Source organism: Schistocerca americana, chromosome 2, assembly GCF_021461395.2.
Source record: "Schistocerca americana isolate TAMUIC-IGC-003095 chromosome 2, iqSchAmer2.1, whole genome shotgun sequence".
NCBI classification, from domain to species: domain Eukaryota; kingdom Metazoa; phylum Arthropoda; class Insecta; order Orthoptera; family Acrididae; genus Schistocerca; species Schistocerca americana.
The window spans coordinates 695,861,323-695,878,907 of NC_060120.1; the positions used below are offsets into that span (position 1 = coordinate 695,861,323).

The 17,585-nt window shown below is 36.3% G+C and overlaps 1 protein-coding gene across 4 annotated transcripts in view; it reads right to left on the bottom strand.

Moving 5' to 3' along the window:
• LOC124593897 (ralBP1-associated Eps domain-containing protein 2) overlaps positions 1–17,585 on the bottom strand; it is a 126,815-nt gene that overhangs the window by 81,356 nt on the left and 27,874 nt on the right. For all 4 annotated transcript variants that reach the window (XM_047132245.1, XM_047132244.1, XM_047132246.1 and 1 more), the window contains 4 exons: positions 9,784–9,982; positions 7,750–7,984; positions 6,860–7,187; positions 3,760–3,852 (listed from right to left, as the gene is read on the bottom strand). In XM_047132245.1, coding sequence (XP_046988201.1) covers positions 3,760–3,852; positions 6,860–7,187; positions 7,750–7,984; positions 9,784–9,982 — 855 coding nt within the window. The remainder of the gene's footprint in view (positions 1–3,759; positions 3,853–6,859; positions 7,188–7,749; positions 7,985–9,783; positions 9,983–17,585) is intronic.

Here is a 17,585-nt window from a genome sequence, read left to right on the forward strand (position 1 = left end):
TCCCTGTTTCCTGTGACAAGCACTGTTGCAGATGACTGATGGTCTTTGTCACCAGTCCTCAGCTCAGGCACCCAGGAGTCTCAAAATCCATACCCAACCTAGACAGGACACTATCCTTGATGTTCTTGCCATTGGTCACACACCAGGAGGCAATTTGTTTTTGAATGCCTCAACCCTAAAAGTACACTTTTCTACAGTGCCATGGGCTGTAATACACTGCACTTACCCAAGTTAAGATGATGACCCCCTTTTTTCTCAAGAGACCTCTTGTGAAAAGTTCATTTTTTTCATTTCTTTTTTAGTTTTTTTATTAGTCTAACTAATCAAAATCTGACAAAGTATCTGCCTAAAATGTTAACATTATACCCATTCTAAATTTATGTCATTTAGTGACTGTCTACATTCTGATAATACAAGGAGAAATAAAATTAACGAAAAGAAATGGTTTCACTATTTTAATCATCATCATCATCATGGCATATCGCGGACAAGAAAAAAAAATTCCCGGATTTCCCGGTTAAAAATACACCTTCTCCCAGGTGAAAACACACTTTTCCATCTTAAGTGACAGTATACTTTCCCTCGGAACTGCAAAATGTATCAATCCTTTGAACGATTATGGTTTTAGACATGAGTGTGGAACTTCCCGGCACTTTAGAAAACGAAACTCAGGGAAAAATACACGTTTTGGAAATATCTTTGACATGCAGCAACATGTATGCTGCGTATTTTTGTATTACGAAAGTATACATTGGAACTCCACCAAACACCACATGTCACTTTCTGAATCATTGAAATTGAGATAGCGAAGCTCTTTGGAAGCCAGTCATAGCTCATGTCACGTGATGTCGCCAGCCGATGACAGCAAATATTCAGAGCATAGGAAGCGTGATGTAGTCAGCCAACAGCATCATTGTTAAGTAGTGGTAACACACAAGTTAATGGTTTAAATTAATATACACAGTGTTGCTACAAGAAAAGCAAAGCTTTCACATATAATATTGGTCTCCAAGGTTAATAAGCTGCAAGAGCAGCTAATCTTTCGCATATAATGTTGATCTTTTTTGCACTTGTTACACTTTAAGATATATCACACAAATGTGCCAGTAAAATTTTTAATAATGGCATAAATGTCTGATCTTGGGTTCGAAATTCTTCTAAATGCCTTGTCATCAAAGAGCTGATTTTTAAATGAGAGTCAAACGCTCTGCGATTTAAGAAATTCATGGTAGATTCTCGCGCATAGTTCAACTTACGTAAAAGGATATTTACTTTGAAAGGAACACTTTTCAAACCAGCATTCGCAATATTTTTCTGTGACCTGTTAGAAATTGGTTCATTTCAGCAGTTGCCAGAGAGTGCCAGATAACAGGTGACATCCCACTTGCGCAGCTACCATCACGGAGGAAGCCCGTATGTACGTACATGTAAAACATTGAAAGAGCTTACATTATGTTGTAAAAGCAGCAAGACATCACAAGATACTCCAAGAGTATCAGAATTTCGTGAAGCATACCGAAATGTGCACATTTAAACGGCAACTTAAAGTGCACATTCGTATGTCCAGATTCCCAATGAGGTAGACCTCAACCTGACATTACGCTTTTCAGTGTGGTCTTCGGGGTGTAAATTTTCTTGGAACACCAGTACTGTATTATATCATGTTTGGTTCTTTATTGTGGCATAATGCCATATGTCCTAGAAGATGAAAATGTGCACTTGAAATCCAGTGAACAGTTGAAATTAGCCAGTACTGTGGAAAAACGTTTCATTTCAGATACATTGACTGCCTCTGCGGAAAAGGTTAATAAAGGCCAAATTTCTTTAACAAACAGACAAAAATAACTTGATTGTTCTGCAAGGCGATTAATGCTTGACTGTCAGAAAGATGGAAATAAAATAAAATCTGAAACTAATAAGATATGTTAGCCTTCCATAATTATGTGAATGTATTTTAATTCACTTGATAGCCCCCGGCCACAGATATCGGTTTTGTTTTCATCTGGCATGAGAGTAAACAAAGGGGAAACAGCAAAATCACTAAATGTAAACACAGGTCACGTGGAGACTACCCACTATAACTCATACTGCTCTGCGCATCAGCCCCGGATCTATGATATTTGTGAACTGGGTCAATACTATAAAAATCAAATTTTCAAAAACATGTGCATCTTGTAGACTTTTACTGCCTCGAATTTTAAACTCTATTCAATTTCAGCTACAAATGGATTCAGGCAAACTGCAGTTTAAGTGTGCTACATGGTCCTGAAATGCCAAAGTATGCAGTATTAGATTTCCATGATTGGCAAAACGACGTAATTTCCTGCCCACTCACTACTCCCCTCCCCACTTTCACCACAGTTCTCAGCCAAGCTGGTATCACTGTTTCCCCTCTGATCCTTGTATAGTGCTAAGCTTGAGCAGCTGTGAAACAAACTGCAATATATAATAGGGTGCATCTCATATGTAACAACAACAACTAATACATCAATACGACTGCAAACAATACTCAGTCCAATTCACATACTTGCTCTCATCCCGACAGCTACCAACATCTGTTTATACATTTCCGCCTATGGGTCTTGCCGCTGTAACTTATTCTTGCAACAATAATTACAGTCAGTTTTTTTCGTTTGTTAGACACTACATTCTAGATAAATTTTCCTTCTTGTTTTGTCTGAATGTCAGCATCACATTCTAAAGCTGTTTAAAGGCTGGTAATGTTTTCACCCAGTATTCTATTATGTGAACAGTGACTGAATTTCTCACTTTCAATCCACTTAGTAAATCAGTACAGTCTGAAATAAAATATTTATCTGGTTTCAGAAACAAGTAATGACCTCCAATTAAAAAGTGGCATAATGTTTGTACACAGTATCCATACACGTGTGAGAACTTTTATTGCAAACCTGTTCAAATACAACAACGGTTCATAAGATGATAGAATTTTGTGCTATTTCCTCCCGTGTTTTAAAAGACTGTCAAATTTTAAGCAGAGCAATAGACTGCTATAGTGCTAGTTCATAGCTCCACGCACATCCCTTGTACTAGCACCACGTGAGTCAAATGTCACATGATTGTTCGAGCACCATTAAGACTGTATCGAGATCGAGAGCTCTGTCATAACAGGGCATCTCAAGCCTGTTTGAAGGCAAATATTATTTGCCCATCCCTGCCCTTCCAAATTCTTAAAAGTAAATTTGCACATGACCTCAGTAGCCAAAGCTTCATCTGTAAATGTGTGACGAGCCCTATGTACTCTATTAAACAATGTAAAAATTATAACCTATGCAGAAATAGTTTAATCTACGAATATAAGACAAACCTGTATTTTTTAAATGACGAATTGGGAAAAAAACCTTGTCTTATAATCTAATAAATATGATATGCTCAATGTCACAAATGCACGCTGTTCATCTTCAGCTGAAAATCTTGCTCAATGGTTCCATAATCAGTTTACGAATAATATGCCATATTTTCACAACATTCAACTGATTAAAATTGCCACATCCAAGAAAAGCAATCACCAAATTACTATTTAACAAAGATGTTAAATGTTACACACAACAAAAACAGTAATAGCACTGTGCAACTGTATCTATACATACTAAAGTGTACAACAACACACACACTCACACTCACACTCACACACACACACACACACACACACACACACACACACACACACACACACGCTTTTATATGATGCTATAACAGCTGAGTAGCAATGGAATACATTAAAGTGGTCTCTTACTTTACCTGTTCAACAGCTGATTTATGGAAATCAAAATTCACTGGCTTTGGACCTGGTGATGATACAGAACTCGTGGGAGAGTCCACAAACTTTGTCCACTGCAAAAATGAAGCCAAATTAACTGAAATGTAGCTGTAGATCAATTACACCATTGCACACTGCTACAATCTATTGTTTCCATTCCTCAAAAATAGCATTTTGTGAACAATTACGAAAACTGATGCATTTTCCCATGAAGGAACTATTTATTCAAAGCAAAAGTATTTTAAATGCACTGGTGTTGATGTCAATGGAAATTTAGTGATTAACACTAACGTCTCGCACTTTGTTAAAAGTCACATGGATTAATGGTTAACATGTAATGATCTAACACCAAAATTATAATCAACTTCATTTAATTCGAGCAAACTTGGCGGACACATTCCTTTCAGTAAATTGTATATTTCATCTCTGTTCACCAGTCCCTAAAACAGTATGTCTCGTCTCTGATGTAGGACAAAGTTTTACTGTAAATAAGTAGTAAATAACATGTACATATTTAAGAACATATTTTCATCATGTTTTAGATTTAAAGAACTGTGTCGATAATAATGCTGCTGCTTTTTATCTTTCTATATGAGAGGCACAACTTCTTGTCTATATTTATAACTTCTCTAAATTCTCCCTAAACATAGTATAGAGATATTATCTCAAATGCATTTCCTTTCTTGGCATCTGAAATTATATGACCATGCCCTAAGGTGATACAATTTCAGATGCCAAGAAAGGAATTGGATTTGAAATATTATCTCCACCCCATGTTTAGGGGGGAATATGGAGGATATGTTTATCAATTCAGCAACCTTACAATGATTTAAAAGCAGTCTTTCAGATTTGGGAAAAAGGAGATATTAATTATATGAACTAGTCATGTGGGGATGTACTGTTGAACTGCGAAATTTGTTACAGTCCATCATATTACAAAGTAATTCTTTCCTCAGTAAACACAATTCTCAAAAAGAATTCCATCACACATAAAATAGATACATATTATATAGGCAATACACAAAATGGCTTTAAAAAACCAAGTTGTGTGTGGCAATAACTGTAAGTATTAAGTGGAAAAAGGTAAAAAGCACATAAAAGATTCATGTAACAAAATATTTGTTTATTAGACTGTGTGTGTCAAGAACACACTTTTATTATTTTTCCCAGTCGCACCTCGTTTTGCTATATTTTGTGAGCCTTAAACTGAGTTTTGTCACTTTCACAGCAGTCTTCTGCCCAACTGCCCCCCCCCCCTTTCTCTCTCTCTCTCTCTCTCTCTCTCTCTCTCTCTCTCTCTCTCTCTCTCTCTCTCTCTCTCCCCCCCCCTCCCTCCCTCTCCCTCCCCCCCCCTCTCCATATAACACTCTACCTCAAAACTCATGCAGGTCTATAAAAATTTTACAACAGTGCCAGTCACCATTTACTATGATTGGCCGAGCACAACGTTTTACCATATCACACAATCCAGCTATCAACAACATATTCAATGCTCAATTAACAATTTTGTCATTTTGTGTGTCTACACTTACTGATTGCTGGTACTCAAGCCTAACTTTTTTCATGAAGAACAGTTCTGTTTAACATTCTGGACATTTTTCCTGAAATTAATTGACCTTCATGTTGGCACAGATATTTTCTGTCTTGCATAAAATTTTATCAGTAAATTTGGTTGACTATCTACCTTTCCTTTCATCATGAATAACATTTCTTCTATCCTATATGAAATAAGGGAAAAGCAACCACTCATCTATAGTGGGTCAATGCATGGAGCACAGCAACACTTAACAGAAAACAGCCTTCACATTAGCTTCCAACCACCCGCTCTTTTTCCAGTAATACACACACATTCAAACACACCACCAATACATCCAAATGCATACTCCCATGGCTAGGGCACGGTTTTTCCATCCAAAAATTCATCATACCACAAGTCAAAGGATTTTTTACTTAAAATCATACACAATTAATTACGAACCATTTTAGACCACTGTTTATGCTTTCCTATGTAGAAAACTGATCCCAGCACAAATGTTGCCCATGGTGGGATTTAGAACAGATGCAGCCATTCTAGATTCATTTTTGAGAACAATAGTGCCCTAACTGGAGTCCACTGAATTGTGGTAACTCACACAAACAACAAAATAAATATCACTACTATCCATCGTCAAAAAATGTCTAGCATCGATTTTTGTTAAATTTCTTTCTTTACTCTCCATGCCCTAGCAGACTGCACCAAGAATGTAATTAAAGTTCAAAAAATACAGTCGCCAACATATCTGTTCCATACGGAACCAAACGTGATAGACTGTATTACTTCACAAACATTTCACACTAAAAAAAAAAAAGAAACAAATTTGTTATTCTAACAAACAATACTCCACTAATGCAGTACATTTTGTATAAAAGAGAGTGCACAGATAGTTGAAGGTTTCTATCAGTAACTCACTGCTTTGTGAATACAAATACATTTAAAATTAACGTCTTTAGTCGCCATGAATAACTCTGAATTAGCAAACAGATTATAGTAAACAATAAACATGCACATACTTCATTGGGCCCAGGTCATCTTTTCAGGCTAGAAAGATGATCTACTACAGACAAGATGTAAAATTCATAGTTAATTTTGGGGAAAACTTTATTTTTATATATATATATATATATATATATATATATATATATATATATATATATATATATATATATATTTTATTTTTTTTTTTTTAATATTACTACTTTCTAATGCCATTAATGTCTGAACATGTGTTCAAATATTTTTACTTCAAACAGAGGATGGGCTGTCTTTACATTAAATAAGTAATCTCTCAGCAGCGACAATAGTGATTCACAGAAGTTAAACAAATACAAATCATTATCACTTGTTTGCAATTAGAACCTTGCTTCTCCCGATCAAGACTAACATTTTGATGCTGTCCCTCCAATTTTGCATAAGCATCTCGACAGTTGTCATATTATCTGAAAACTGTTCCAAATGTGGAGATAGAAACCAAAACATTCAAGTCTCCATCTGTAATATAAAATATTTGTAAATATTAACATCTTCAGCAGGAAACACTTTACCTTACTAACGTCCTTGTTACTTCCCCGTAGCGGTGAATCGGTGTCACCACCTGCTGATGGGGATGGGCTGGGAGGGCTGTCTGCAGAAACCAATGTTGTCGTCGGCTCAGGTACAGGTACCACTGTAGGGGGTGGAACTGAAGTAACTTGTACAGGTGCTTGTGGGGGTGCTGAAGGCTGTGTCACCGATGCCGGGAGTGGTGGAGCCAAAGTAGGTGGTAAACAGTCTGGCAGATCTATGTTATTACGCCGGAGTACAACAAGGTGCATTGCTGTGTTGAATTCCTCAATAGAGAGAGCACCATCCTTTGTTACATCAGCGAGTTGCCTGTGCACACATTAAGTTAATTAAGAAGGCTCACTAACTATAATTTACAAAACAAATGTTGTGATCTACAGAGATACATCACAAACTATATAAGGACTGTCAAGTTTTAAAAGGCAGAAATAACTTTTTAGTGAGTAACAATCCATCACTTAAGAACTTTGCAGATATAAGGACTGGAAGTTTGGACAAAAATAATGGCATATGTTGGATGAGTGGTAAAATCATGTATAAAATTCAAAGCAAGTTTTTTCCTACAAAGTTTGGTCCTATAAAGTTTGGTCAATGTAGTAAATGTTGTAGCTGGTTAAACAGTTAATTTGAAAATAGTTATAATCTCAAGTCACAAAAAATTAGTATAGAGAAAGTACTAGTACACTGCTAATACTGACAACCACACAGAAAAAATGAAAAATCAACACTTTCAAATTTTCTTGTTGATTTAACAACAACTCAGCAATGGTAATACTTTCCCACGTGACCTTTCTGGGAAGACAAAATTTTTGTCACAAATTAGTTTTCTGATTTATTAGTAATGTCAATTTTTAAGAGCGTGCTGACTTACCATATCTTTCTCAGCTCATGAACAGGTAACCTTGATTTTTCAAAGAAAAGACGTGCAACAGAACCAGCAACCAATCCTGCAGGATCTGGTTGCAGTGAAAGGAATTGAGCAGTGTAGTATTCTCGTTGCTCTTCAGTGATTGTCCACACCTCTGATGGGTCACCATCATCATCACTGCTATGGCGGTCCGATGACTCCTCTTCAGTCCCGAGTAACTGTCGTTGTTCTTCACATACTATTTTTAATCAGAAAATAAAATTTTTATCTGAATATAAAAACTCCTCACAATTTTAGTTTTCACAAATCACCAATTAAAGCAGTGAGCAGGGACTGCTTAGATATAGCTGTAAATAGTGTGTTAATATTTTTGGGTGCTCTGAAACTGCAAACAACGGTTTTCATTATTTGGTTTGATACACAGAGCCTCAAGAAAAAGATGTGATACAGTATGTACACTTTTCTCCTACTAGTATTACAAATGTAGATGACAGTCCTACAGTAATGAGGAGCTATAGCAGAGCGCATCTACCATTTCTCTGATTAAAGCTTAACTAGTAGCTGTGTGCATTAAATCACACCAGTGTGCTCACTGACTGCAGTCATCCTATTGGTAACCTTAGCAACCATCCAAGCAGCAAAATAGCTCTAAACGTGGTTTTCAACATTATATGCCACAGTTTAAAGACTGAAGGTCTCTTCTCATTATATATCTCTTAAAAGAAATTAGTTTAACGATCACTGGAACACTTTTTTGCGTTGTAGAGCAACAATTTTCATGTTTTCTACCTGTTCCACTTATGCAAGGTAATGTGTAAGTGAAAAGTTTCATATCACAAGTGTACAGCAGGTATTCTGCATGTTAGAACTTAATTGTTGTCGTTCTGTCATTACAGTTCTGAGAAAACTTCATCAGTGATCAATTTGAGCACTTACAAATACCAACAACATTCACAGATGGAATTGGCAGTTTGAAGAAACAGAATGTGTGTGCAAAGCAAGAATTACTGTCCAGCCACATGTATTAGCACAAAAGTTGAGATAATTCACCTTTTGTTTGAACTTGGTCCGTGGAAATCAACACATGAAGTCACTAGGGAGCAGCAAATGCTACAAACAACATTTGGCATGTTCTCAAAACAAAACTGAAATGTATATTTCTAATGTGCTCTACCAGTGATTACATATAGGCTTCAGAATGTACGGTGTGAAACAGATATCACTTAGATGATAATTGTGTGGCCAAGGGAAGCCATACAGAACAGTAAACAGTTTTGAACTGTCCTTATATTCTCTGTAATTCTGTATCACATGCAGTACATAGTTATAACTGTTATATTCATTGACAACCGGTTGCTTACAGACCATCTAACACAGAAAAAGAATTCAAGAATGCATCAGATAGTGACATGTGTTCTTTTCACAACAGCACACTGCACTACTACCTCAGACGCCTTTTACCACAGCCAATTTACCTGTGGTTGGAAACCTAACTGTTGTGATTAGTTTCAGTGTTATTTGATACATGCGCATTAACAGTTAACTCCTCCAGACTGTCAGAAGTTAGCAGTGAAAGTTCAAAGAAAATTAATACAAGCACTATGATCCTGTGAAATAAATTCAGTGCTGCACTTTAACAGCAAGTGTATAAATGTATCCAGCTGGAATCACAAAGCTGCTGCTGCCACAACCATTCTGACAGTGCGAGTAATGGTATACTGCAAACATCACCTTTACCATGGCAAACAAGTGTCAATCAAGTTTTTTATTGTTCCCAGTATAGTTTTTTTATGGAATGTTGTCACTAATGTAATTTTATGTGAAATTTCAGCTACAGTACAGACTCAGTTGAAATTTAACATGTCAAATTTATGAATGACTTTACAGGGAAAAATCAAATATTATACTAATTGTGCAGGTACAGAGTGCATCAGAGTTTTAAAATTAAAATTATGTCCACTGCCTCCTGTAATGCATGCACAGAAATAAATGTATGATAAATGTTAAGAAGAGTTATATTCACTGAAAGAAACACACCTATTCCATGCCACTGTGCAGCTGCTGCCCAGTTACGCTCCTGTACACTGTTAGTGGGGGTAGGAGAGTCACTGGCTGTGCTTGATGCTTCTGGTGATCGACTCTTCTGTCCACTTGATAGTGACAGAGCACGTCCATTATGAGTTGGAGAATGCCTCCCAATCACCTCACTATTGCAAGCCATTCTCCCAGCAGCCACCTGTTCAGACACACATAGAGGTCACTTGAAAGCCACATGCACAACTTTGCATAGTTAACTATGCTCTCTGACAATTTAACAGCCTTTACAGTATATATCCTTGGTTTTATCACCCACATACAACCTTGAATATCTTGAAATGCTTGCAATGAACTGTGCGTTGTGTGTCAATTTAAGCATAATAACAAGTCATAGAAATTGCAAAAATATTTCACTTCAGACTCTGAACATTGTGTGTGTGTGTGTGTGTGTGTGTGTGTGTGTAGGGGGAGGAGGGAGGAGTTGAAAACAAATGATAAATCCAGAAAAGTAGGGGTGGTGATGCTGGTGGCGGCAGCAGCGGCAGCAGCAGCAGCAGCAGCAGCAGCGGAGGTGGTGACCAGTCCACGAGCTTTTGTAATGAAGTGATTAAAAATTTAGTAACGAAAGTAATTTTGTGAAAAATAAAATGGGAGTTAATACTCTTTAGATTAAAGGAGTATGAAAATTAAATGTCTCTCTGAAGCTTACAGCACTACTTCATGATGCCTCTAAGGGCCAACTGCATAATACAGTTAATCTTAGATTCGGGTCAAAAAATTAACTCTAGTCAAACTGAACTCAAAAATCTGTACTGTATGAACATAAAGCACAGATTTTTTTTTTTTTTTTTTTTTTTTTTTTTTTTTTGTGAACTGTGATTAATTTTGAATAGCAAAATTCATGGATCAAGTCAAGTTCAACTGTAGTTATCAGTTCACAAACTATCAACAGTAATGGTTAAGGAAAACATCAGCAATGTAAGTAACTAGAGCAGATAATTTCTCCAACAAGAATTTGGAAAATCTGATCTAACTGTAATGAACAGTACTTTTATGGATTTCAACAACAGCCAATTAAGACTGAACATCTTTCTCAAAGCTGCTCTCTCAGTTTGAACAGCAGTAATTACACACACACACACACACACACACACACACACACACACACACACACACACACAGTTTTAAACTATACACAATCCAGTGCTCACCGAAGGTCAATCTACCAAATTCCCAAATTGCTCATAAAGTGCAGTGATGAATGAAATTCTTAAGCACTTGCAGGTAAATAAGCAATGACATCTTTAACAGCCAGTAAGCAGACAATACAGATGTATACCTCTACTGCAAGGTATACTGGTAGTTTCTTTAGCACTGTATATCAATAGCTCTAAAACATGGAAATTGTTTGGAACTTTTGTACATACTGAAATCTGCCTAAATCAGTAGCTAATACCTGTAATAATTATTATGGCATCATACTCAGCAACCAGCTGAAAGCCTGATACAATGAGATGGTCTGCAACAGCTTTTGTTCATGGTTGTGATCCATTAACTGCCAAATGATGAATTCGCTACAGAACTGATCACAAATATACTTATGAAAACATTATGCTATGAAACCATATTGCCTGAACAGGTCACTTGCTGTTCTTGCATTCTAGGCCACTGTGGTGCAGCATTTTAATTGCAACAAGCTTAAGTGCTAAAATGAATGGTGAGTGGCTACTAGCCTGTTGTTGCCTTTCTACTGATTAAACTTTAGCAGTTTCTACGATGATTTTACGGCATATTTTATCGGTGACTGTGACTCACATTAGTAGCCACTGACACTCATCACCACACCACAAAGGTAGGAGACACTTAAAGAGCTGAGAATTATATTGTTCTTTTCATTAATTATTCTGATGAGTCTACTGAGAATGGTATTGAGTTCCAAAAAATCCACGCCTAGTTCACAAAAGAGTGAATCTATTCTTGGAATTACATGATAAACAATTTAGACAGTATGAGATTTTCACTCTGCAGCGGAGTGTGCGCTGATATGAAACTTCCTGGCAGATTTAAACTGTGTGCCGGACTGAGACTCTAATTCGGGACCTTTGCCTTTTGCTCTACCATCTGACCTACCCAAGCAAACACCCCATCCTCGCAGCTTTATACCTGCCAGAATCTAGAGCACTTTCCCGGGAAAGGCAAAGGACCCGAGTTCGAGTCTTGGTCCAGCACACAGTTTTAATCTGCCACAAAGTTTCAAAATGGTTCAAACGGCTCTAAGCAATACAGGACTTAACAATCGAGGTAATCAGTCCATAGACTTAGAACTACTTAAACCTAACTAACCTAAGGACATCACACACATCCATGCCCGAGGCAGGATTCGAGCCTGCAACCGTAGCAGCAGCACGGTTCCGGACTGAAGCGCCTAGAACCGCTCAGCCACAGCGGCCAGCTGCCGGGAATTTTCAATTTAGACAGTGTCTTGGACAAAAGCACTAAAGTAATTAAAACTAAGACAGACAAATGTTGTGCACGAAAGCCTTCTTGGTCCTTTGTTTATGTCGTCATGACATTTTTAAAATTTTCTGTCACAATTTATCAGCATTTTTTGTCAAATAAAGTCAGCAATGGCTTCCTTTCATGCCTTTACTTTGTTGGTAATAAGTATTTTATCAGTTTTTGCCTCCATTTATGTCCTAACACTGGGCCAAGATGATTTTCAGCAACAAATCTTTTTTGCTGTAAAGAAGATTGAGAAGTGTGCCCTCTTCTGCTTGTTATTTTTCACCTTTAAAACATGAAGCCTTCAATAATAAATGTGTGTAACAATTAATATCTGTGAGCAAAGCCTGAGATTCATGTCAACAGCCGATTTAATGGAGTTGCCTAGTATGTTTGGAGGAGGAGAAGACTGGTGTTTAACAGCTCGTCAACACAGAGGCCATTACAGATGGCTCACAAGATCAGATTAGGGAAGTAGAGAGAAGAAAGTAGGCCATGTCATTCCAAAGGAATCATCCCAGTGTTTGCCTCAAATGACTTAGGGAGATCAAGGAAAATCTAAATCTGGATGGCTGGATGTGGCTTTGAACCATCGTCCTCCCAAATGAGAGTGCAGTGTGCACTAACCACTGTGTAACTTTGCTTGATCCTAGTATGTTCCATATTAATTTAGATCAATACTGAACATAGATCATTTGATACAAGTTTAGTATTACAAAATATAGCACATTCATAAACTAGGTTAATTTTCTGAACTAAGGTCCAAATTGATCCACTGTCAATGACATTTATACAATCACCATAAGTGTTGGTACTTAACAACTAGAAACTAAAGTTTTGTCATAACTGCACAAAAAGTCAAGTTCTGTTTCTTCCCATCTCCTCTTATACGCTTAAGCTTGCAGTGTGTAAGAAATTTTAATGTATCACTATTCCTGCACCTTTTTAACTGTTTAGTGAGGTATATTCACTGGAATAAAGTTATAAAACTACAATCCAACATCATGGTAGTGCCTCTATCACTTCATTACTCTGCAAAGTACTTATTTTCTGGCTAGTCTAGGTATTCACTGCAAAATAGCAAACCACACTGCAACATAAAATCTCACCGTAATATTCTGTTCACCTGTGAGATTTCAATAACAATAAGGTGCACTATGTAGGCTATGAGAATAGACTACTGTATCCCACGAAAGGACCAACAAACAATTAGTATCATGAAAGGAATGCGAGCAGGCAGATCAAGTAATAACTTTAGGGCGAATTGCATCAATGTCACTGACTGTAGATCAATTTTTACGTTATCTCAGAAACAGAATTCAGTTCAGGAATCCATTCTGTTGTGTATCACTCAAATTGGATCAATTGTATGATGTTTGGTGATGATCTACATAAACACAAACACACTTGTTAGAACTTCTAAAATCAGCTATCAGAATGATTAGCGTTCTTCAACCAAATATTAATGGTGCATTACAGATACATGCTATTTATTATTGATGGTGTCATGCTGTATAGAGGGCGGAAAATAAGTGTCAAACTGTGTGCTCTTCAAAACTTCTCCACAGCTGAAACAGATTTATTGTTGGAAATCTTATTGTAGTAACTGCACTCTGAGTCAAACTTAAAATAACTCTGCATTCTCCACACGAACAAAGAACGCCAGAGGCAAAAGAAGAGAAATATGGAAAAAATTTCAGAGAGCTGATCTGGGTTTGAAGCAAAGATTCTCTGGGCAATTATTCAAGATGCAAGCACTGAACTACTGAAATAATCTTCAATCGAAATTAGCTGATAAATATTACTGTGCTAAATGAAGCACATTTGTATAACACTATCTCTGTTCATCAATAAGCATGCAGTTGTCATATCAGTTTCAGCTCATGTTTGGTAGTTAAAAATTTAATACAAACTGTGTAGTTGATGCCATTTGAGCCTAAAGAGCATTTTTGTGAGAGGTATTCATTCATTATTGTCTGATTTCATACTTCATATACTGAACTGTTCACTGCAAATATTCCACATTTCTCTTCCTTACATCGCCATTCAATTAATCACATTAATTATAAATCACCTTCAAGAATTGTTATGAAATCAGTTATTGTCTGCACTCATTACTTATACAGCCGGTACTTTCCAAAATCTAACCTTACAGATCTAAAAAAATATTTTTAAGTTTAATAGTGGGGAGAGGTGTGTTCACATATTTACTAACATTTTTTATGCTAGTAACAACTCCTAAATCATTTTCAACTTGCACTAGTTCAAAATGAAAGCACTGTTTTGTAGTGTCACTAGGTTGTGAACTGACTATTACACATAAACTTTGTTTTATCTGTGAAATTTAGACAATCAAAGCTGACCCTACTCCATGGTGATATAATCTGATTGGTTGGTTGCAGGTTACTGGACTAAACAGCTAGATGATCAGTCCCTTGGTCAAGAGAGAGTTCATCTGGAGTTAGTACACACACACACACACACACACACACACACACACACACACACACACACACACACACACACACACATATATCCTTGTTCCATAGATCATAAATACAACATTTCCTAATGATGTGGAACATGTTATTTTAACATAAGTTTTCTTTGCACAAAGAATTAATTAATTAATTTTCTCCGTTACTACTTCATATCTAAGAATTCATCTATTGAGTAGAAGGAATTGTCATTCAGAAAATCTTTTAATTTGCTTTTAAATGTTGGTTGGCTATCTGTCAGGCTTTTAATACTATTTAGCAAATGACCAAAGATTGTTGTGGCACCATAATTCACCCCTTTCTGTGCCAAAGCGAAATTTAATCCAGAATAGTGAATATCATTGTTTCTTCTAGTGTTGTAGCTATGCACTTCACTGTTATTTTTGAATTGGGCTGGGTTATCAATAACAAATCTCATAAGTGAATATATGTATTGCGAAGGTACTGTGAATATCCCGAATTCCTGAAATAAATGCCTGCAAGGTGATCTTAGGTGGGCTCCAGCTATTATTCTGATTACATGTTTTGTGCAATGAATACCTTCTATCTTAATGATTAATTGCCCCAAAATATGATGCCATATGAAAGCAGTGTATGAAAACAGGCATAGTAGGCTAATTTACTGATATGTTTATCACCAAAATTTGCAATAACCCTAATAGCATAAGTAGTTGAACCTAACCGTTTCAGCAGATCATCAATGTGTTTCTTCCAATTTCTTATCAATGCACACACCCTGAAATTTTGATATTCTACCTTACTAACAGACTTGCGTTCATAGTCTATATTTATCAATGGTCTTATGCCACTTACTGTACAGAATTGTATAAACTGTGTTTTCTCAAAATTTTGTGACAGTCCATTTGCGGAGAACCACTTAATAATTTTCTGAAAGACATTATTTGCAATTTCCTCAGCTGATTCTTGCTCCTTGGGTGTAATTACTATACTTGTATCATCAGCAAAAAGAACTAACTTTGCATCTTCATGAATATAGAGTGGCAGGTCATTAATATATATTAAGACCAATAAGGGACCCACGACTGAACCCTGTGGGACATCATTCTTGATGCCTCCCCAGTTACAGGACTCTGCTGGTTTTTGTAGACTATCTGTACTGTTAATTTCAACCTTCTGCATTCTTCCAGTTAAGTATGAATTAAACCATTTGTGCACTGTTCCACTCATACCACAATACTTAAGTTTATCTAGAAGAATTTCATGTTTCACACAATCAAAAGCCTTTGAGAGATCACAAAATATCCCAATGGGTGATGTTCGGTTATTCATTGCATTTAATATTTGATCGGTGAAAGCATATATAGCATTTTCTGTTGAAAAGCCTTTCTGAAAACCAAACTGACATTTTGTTAGGACTTCATTTTTACAAATATTTGATGTTACCCTTGAATACATTACTTTTTCAAGAATTTTGGATAAAGCTGTCAGAAGTGAGATTGGGTGGTAGTTGTTAGCATCAGATCTATCCCCTTTTTTATGCAATGGTTTAACAATAGCATATTTCAGTCCATCTGGAAAAATTCCCTGTTTCAGTGAGCTACAATATTTGTGGCTGAGAATCCTACTTATTTGTTGGGAACAAGCTTTTAATACTCTGTTGGAAATGCCATCAATTCGATGTGAACTTTCACATTTGAGTGAATTTATTATTTTCATAATTTCAGTAGGAGAGGTGGACTGAATTTAAATTTTATCAAATTGCATAGGTACTGCCTTTTTCATATACTGCCTTGCATTTTCTAATGAATAGCTGGAACCTATTTTCTCTACAACACCTAAAAATGATTATTAAAAATGTTTTCTACTTCTGACTTCTTGTTAACAAACTTTTCATTGTGTCTGATAGAACTACAGTCTTTCTGTGCTCTCGGTTGCCCTGTTTCCCTTTTCACAATATTTCACATTGTTTTAATTTTATTATTAGATGTGCTAATCTCAGATATAATGCACATATTTCTGGACTTTTTAATAACTTTTCTTAATACAGTGCAGTAGTTTTTATAATGTTTCATTGTTTCGGGATCATTACTCATCCTAGCTATAAGATACATTTCCCTTTTCTGTTTACAAGACATTTTTATCCCTTTAGTAAGCCATGGCTTTTTACATGGTTTCTAACAATTATATTTCACAGTTTTCATAAGGAAACTGTTTTCAAATATACTCACAAAGGCCTCATGAAATAGGTTAAATTTTAAATTAGCATCATGTTCCCTGTACACCTCATCCCAGTCTAAATGTTGCAAGCTTTCCCTAAAATCTTTAAGTGTTAAATCGTCATGGAATGCACTATTTTGGAGGACTGTTTTGCATTACTGTATGGAGCTATACCATATACTGTAACTAGCTGTGCATCATGATCAGACAGACCATTCTTAACAGGAAAAGTTTTTTGATTAAATTTATCTTGGTCTATGAAAACATTATCTATCAGTGTTCTGCTTTCCTGTACCACCCGAGTAGGAAAATCAATAACTGATGTCCAATTGAAAGAACCAAGTAACACTTCAAGGTCAAGCATTCTATCTGACTCTTTCCGAAAATCTACACTGAAATCTCCACAAACAATAATTTGCTTTCCTTTGTCCGACAGGCAGCACAACAAAGAATCAAAGTTTTTCAAAAATAGTTGAAAATTTCCCAATGGGGACTTATACACGGCTACAATTATAAACGCGCCTTTATTTAGTTTAAGCTCACATGCACATGCTTCTATGTGTTGCTCCACGCAAAATTTTTTAGTTTCCAAATTTTTCACACTATGACTGATTTTAACATGTC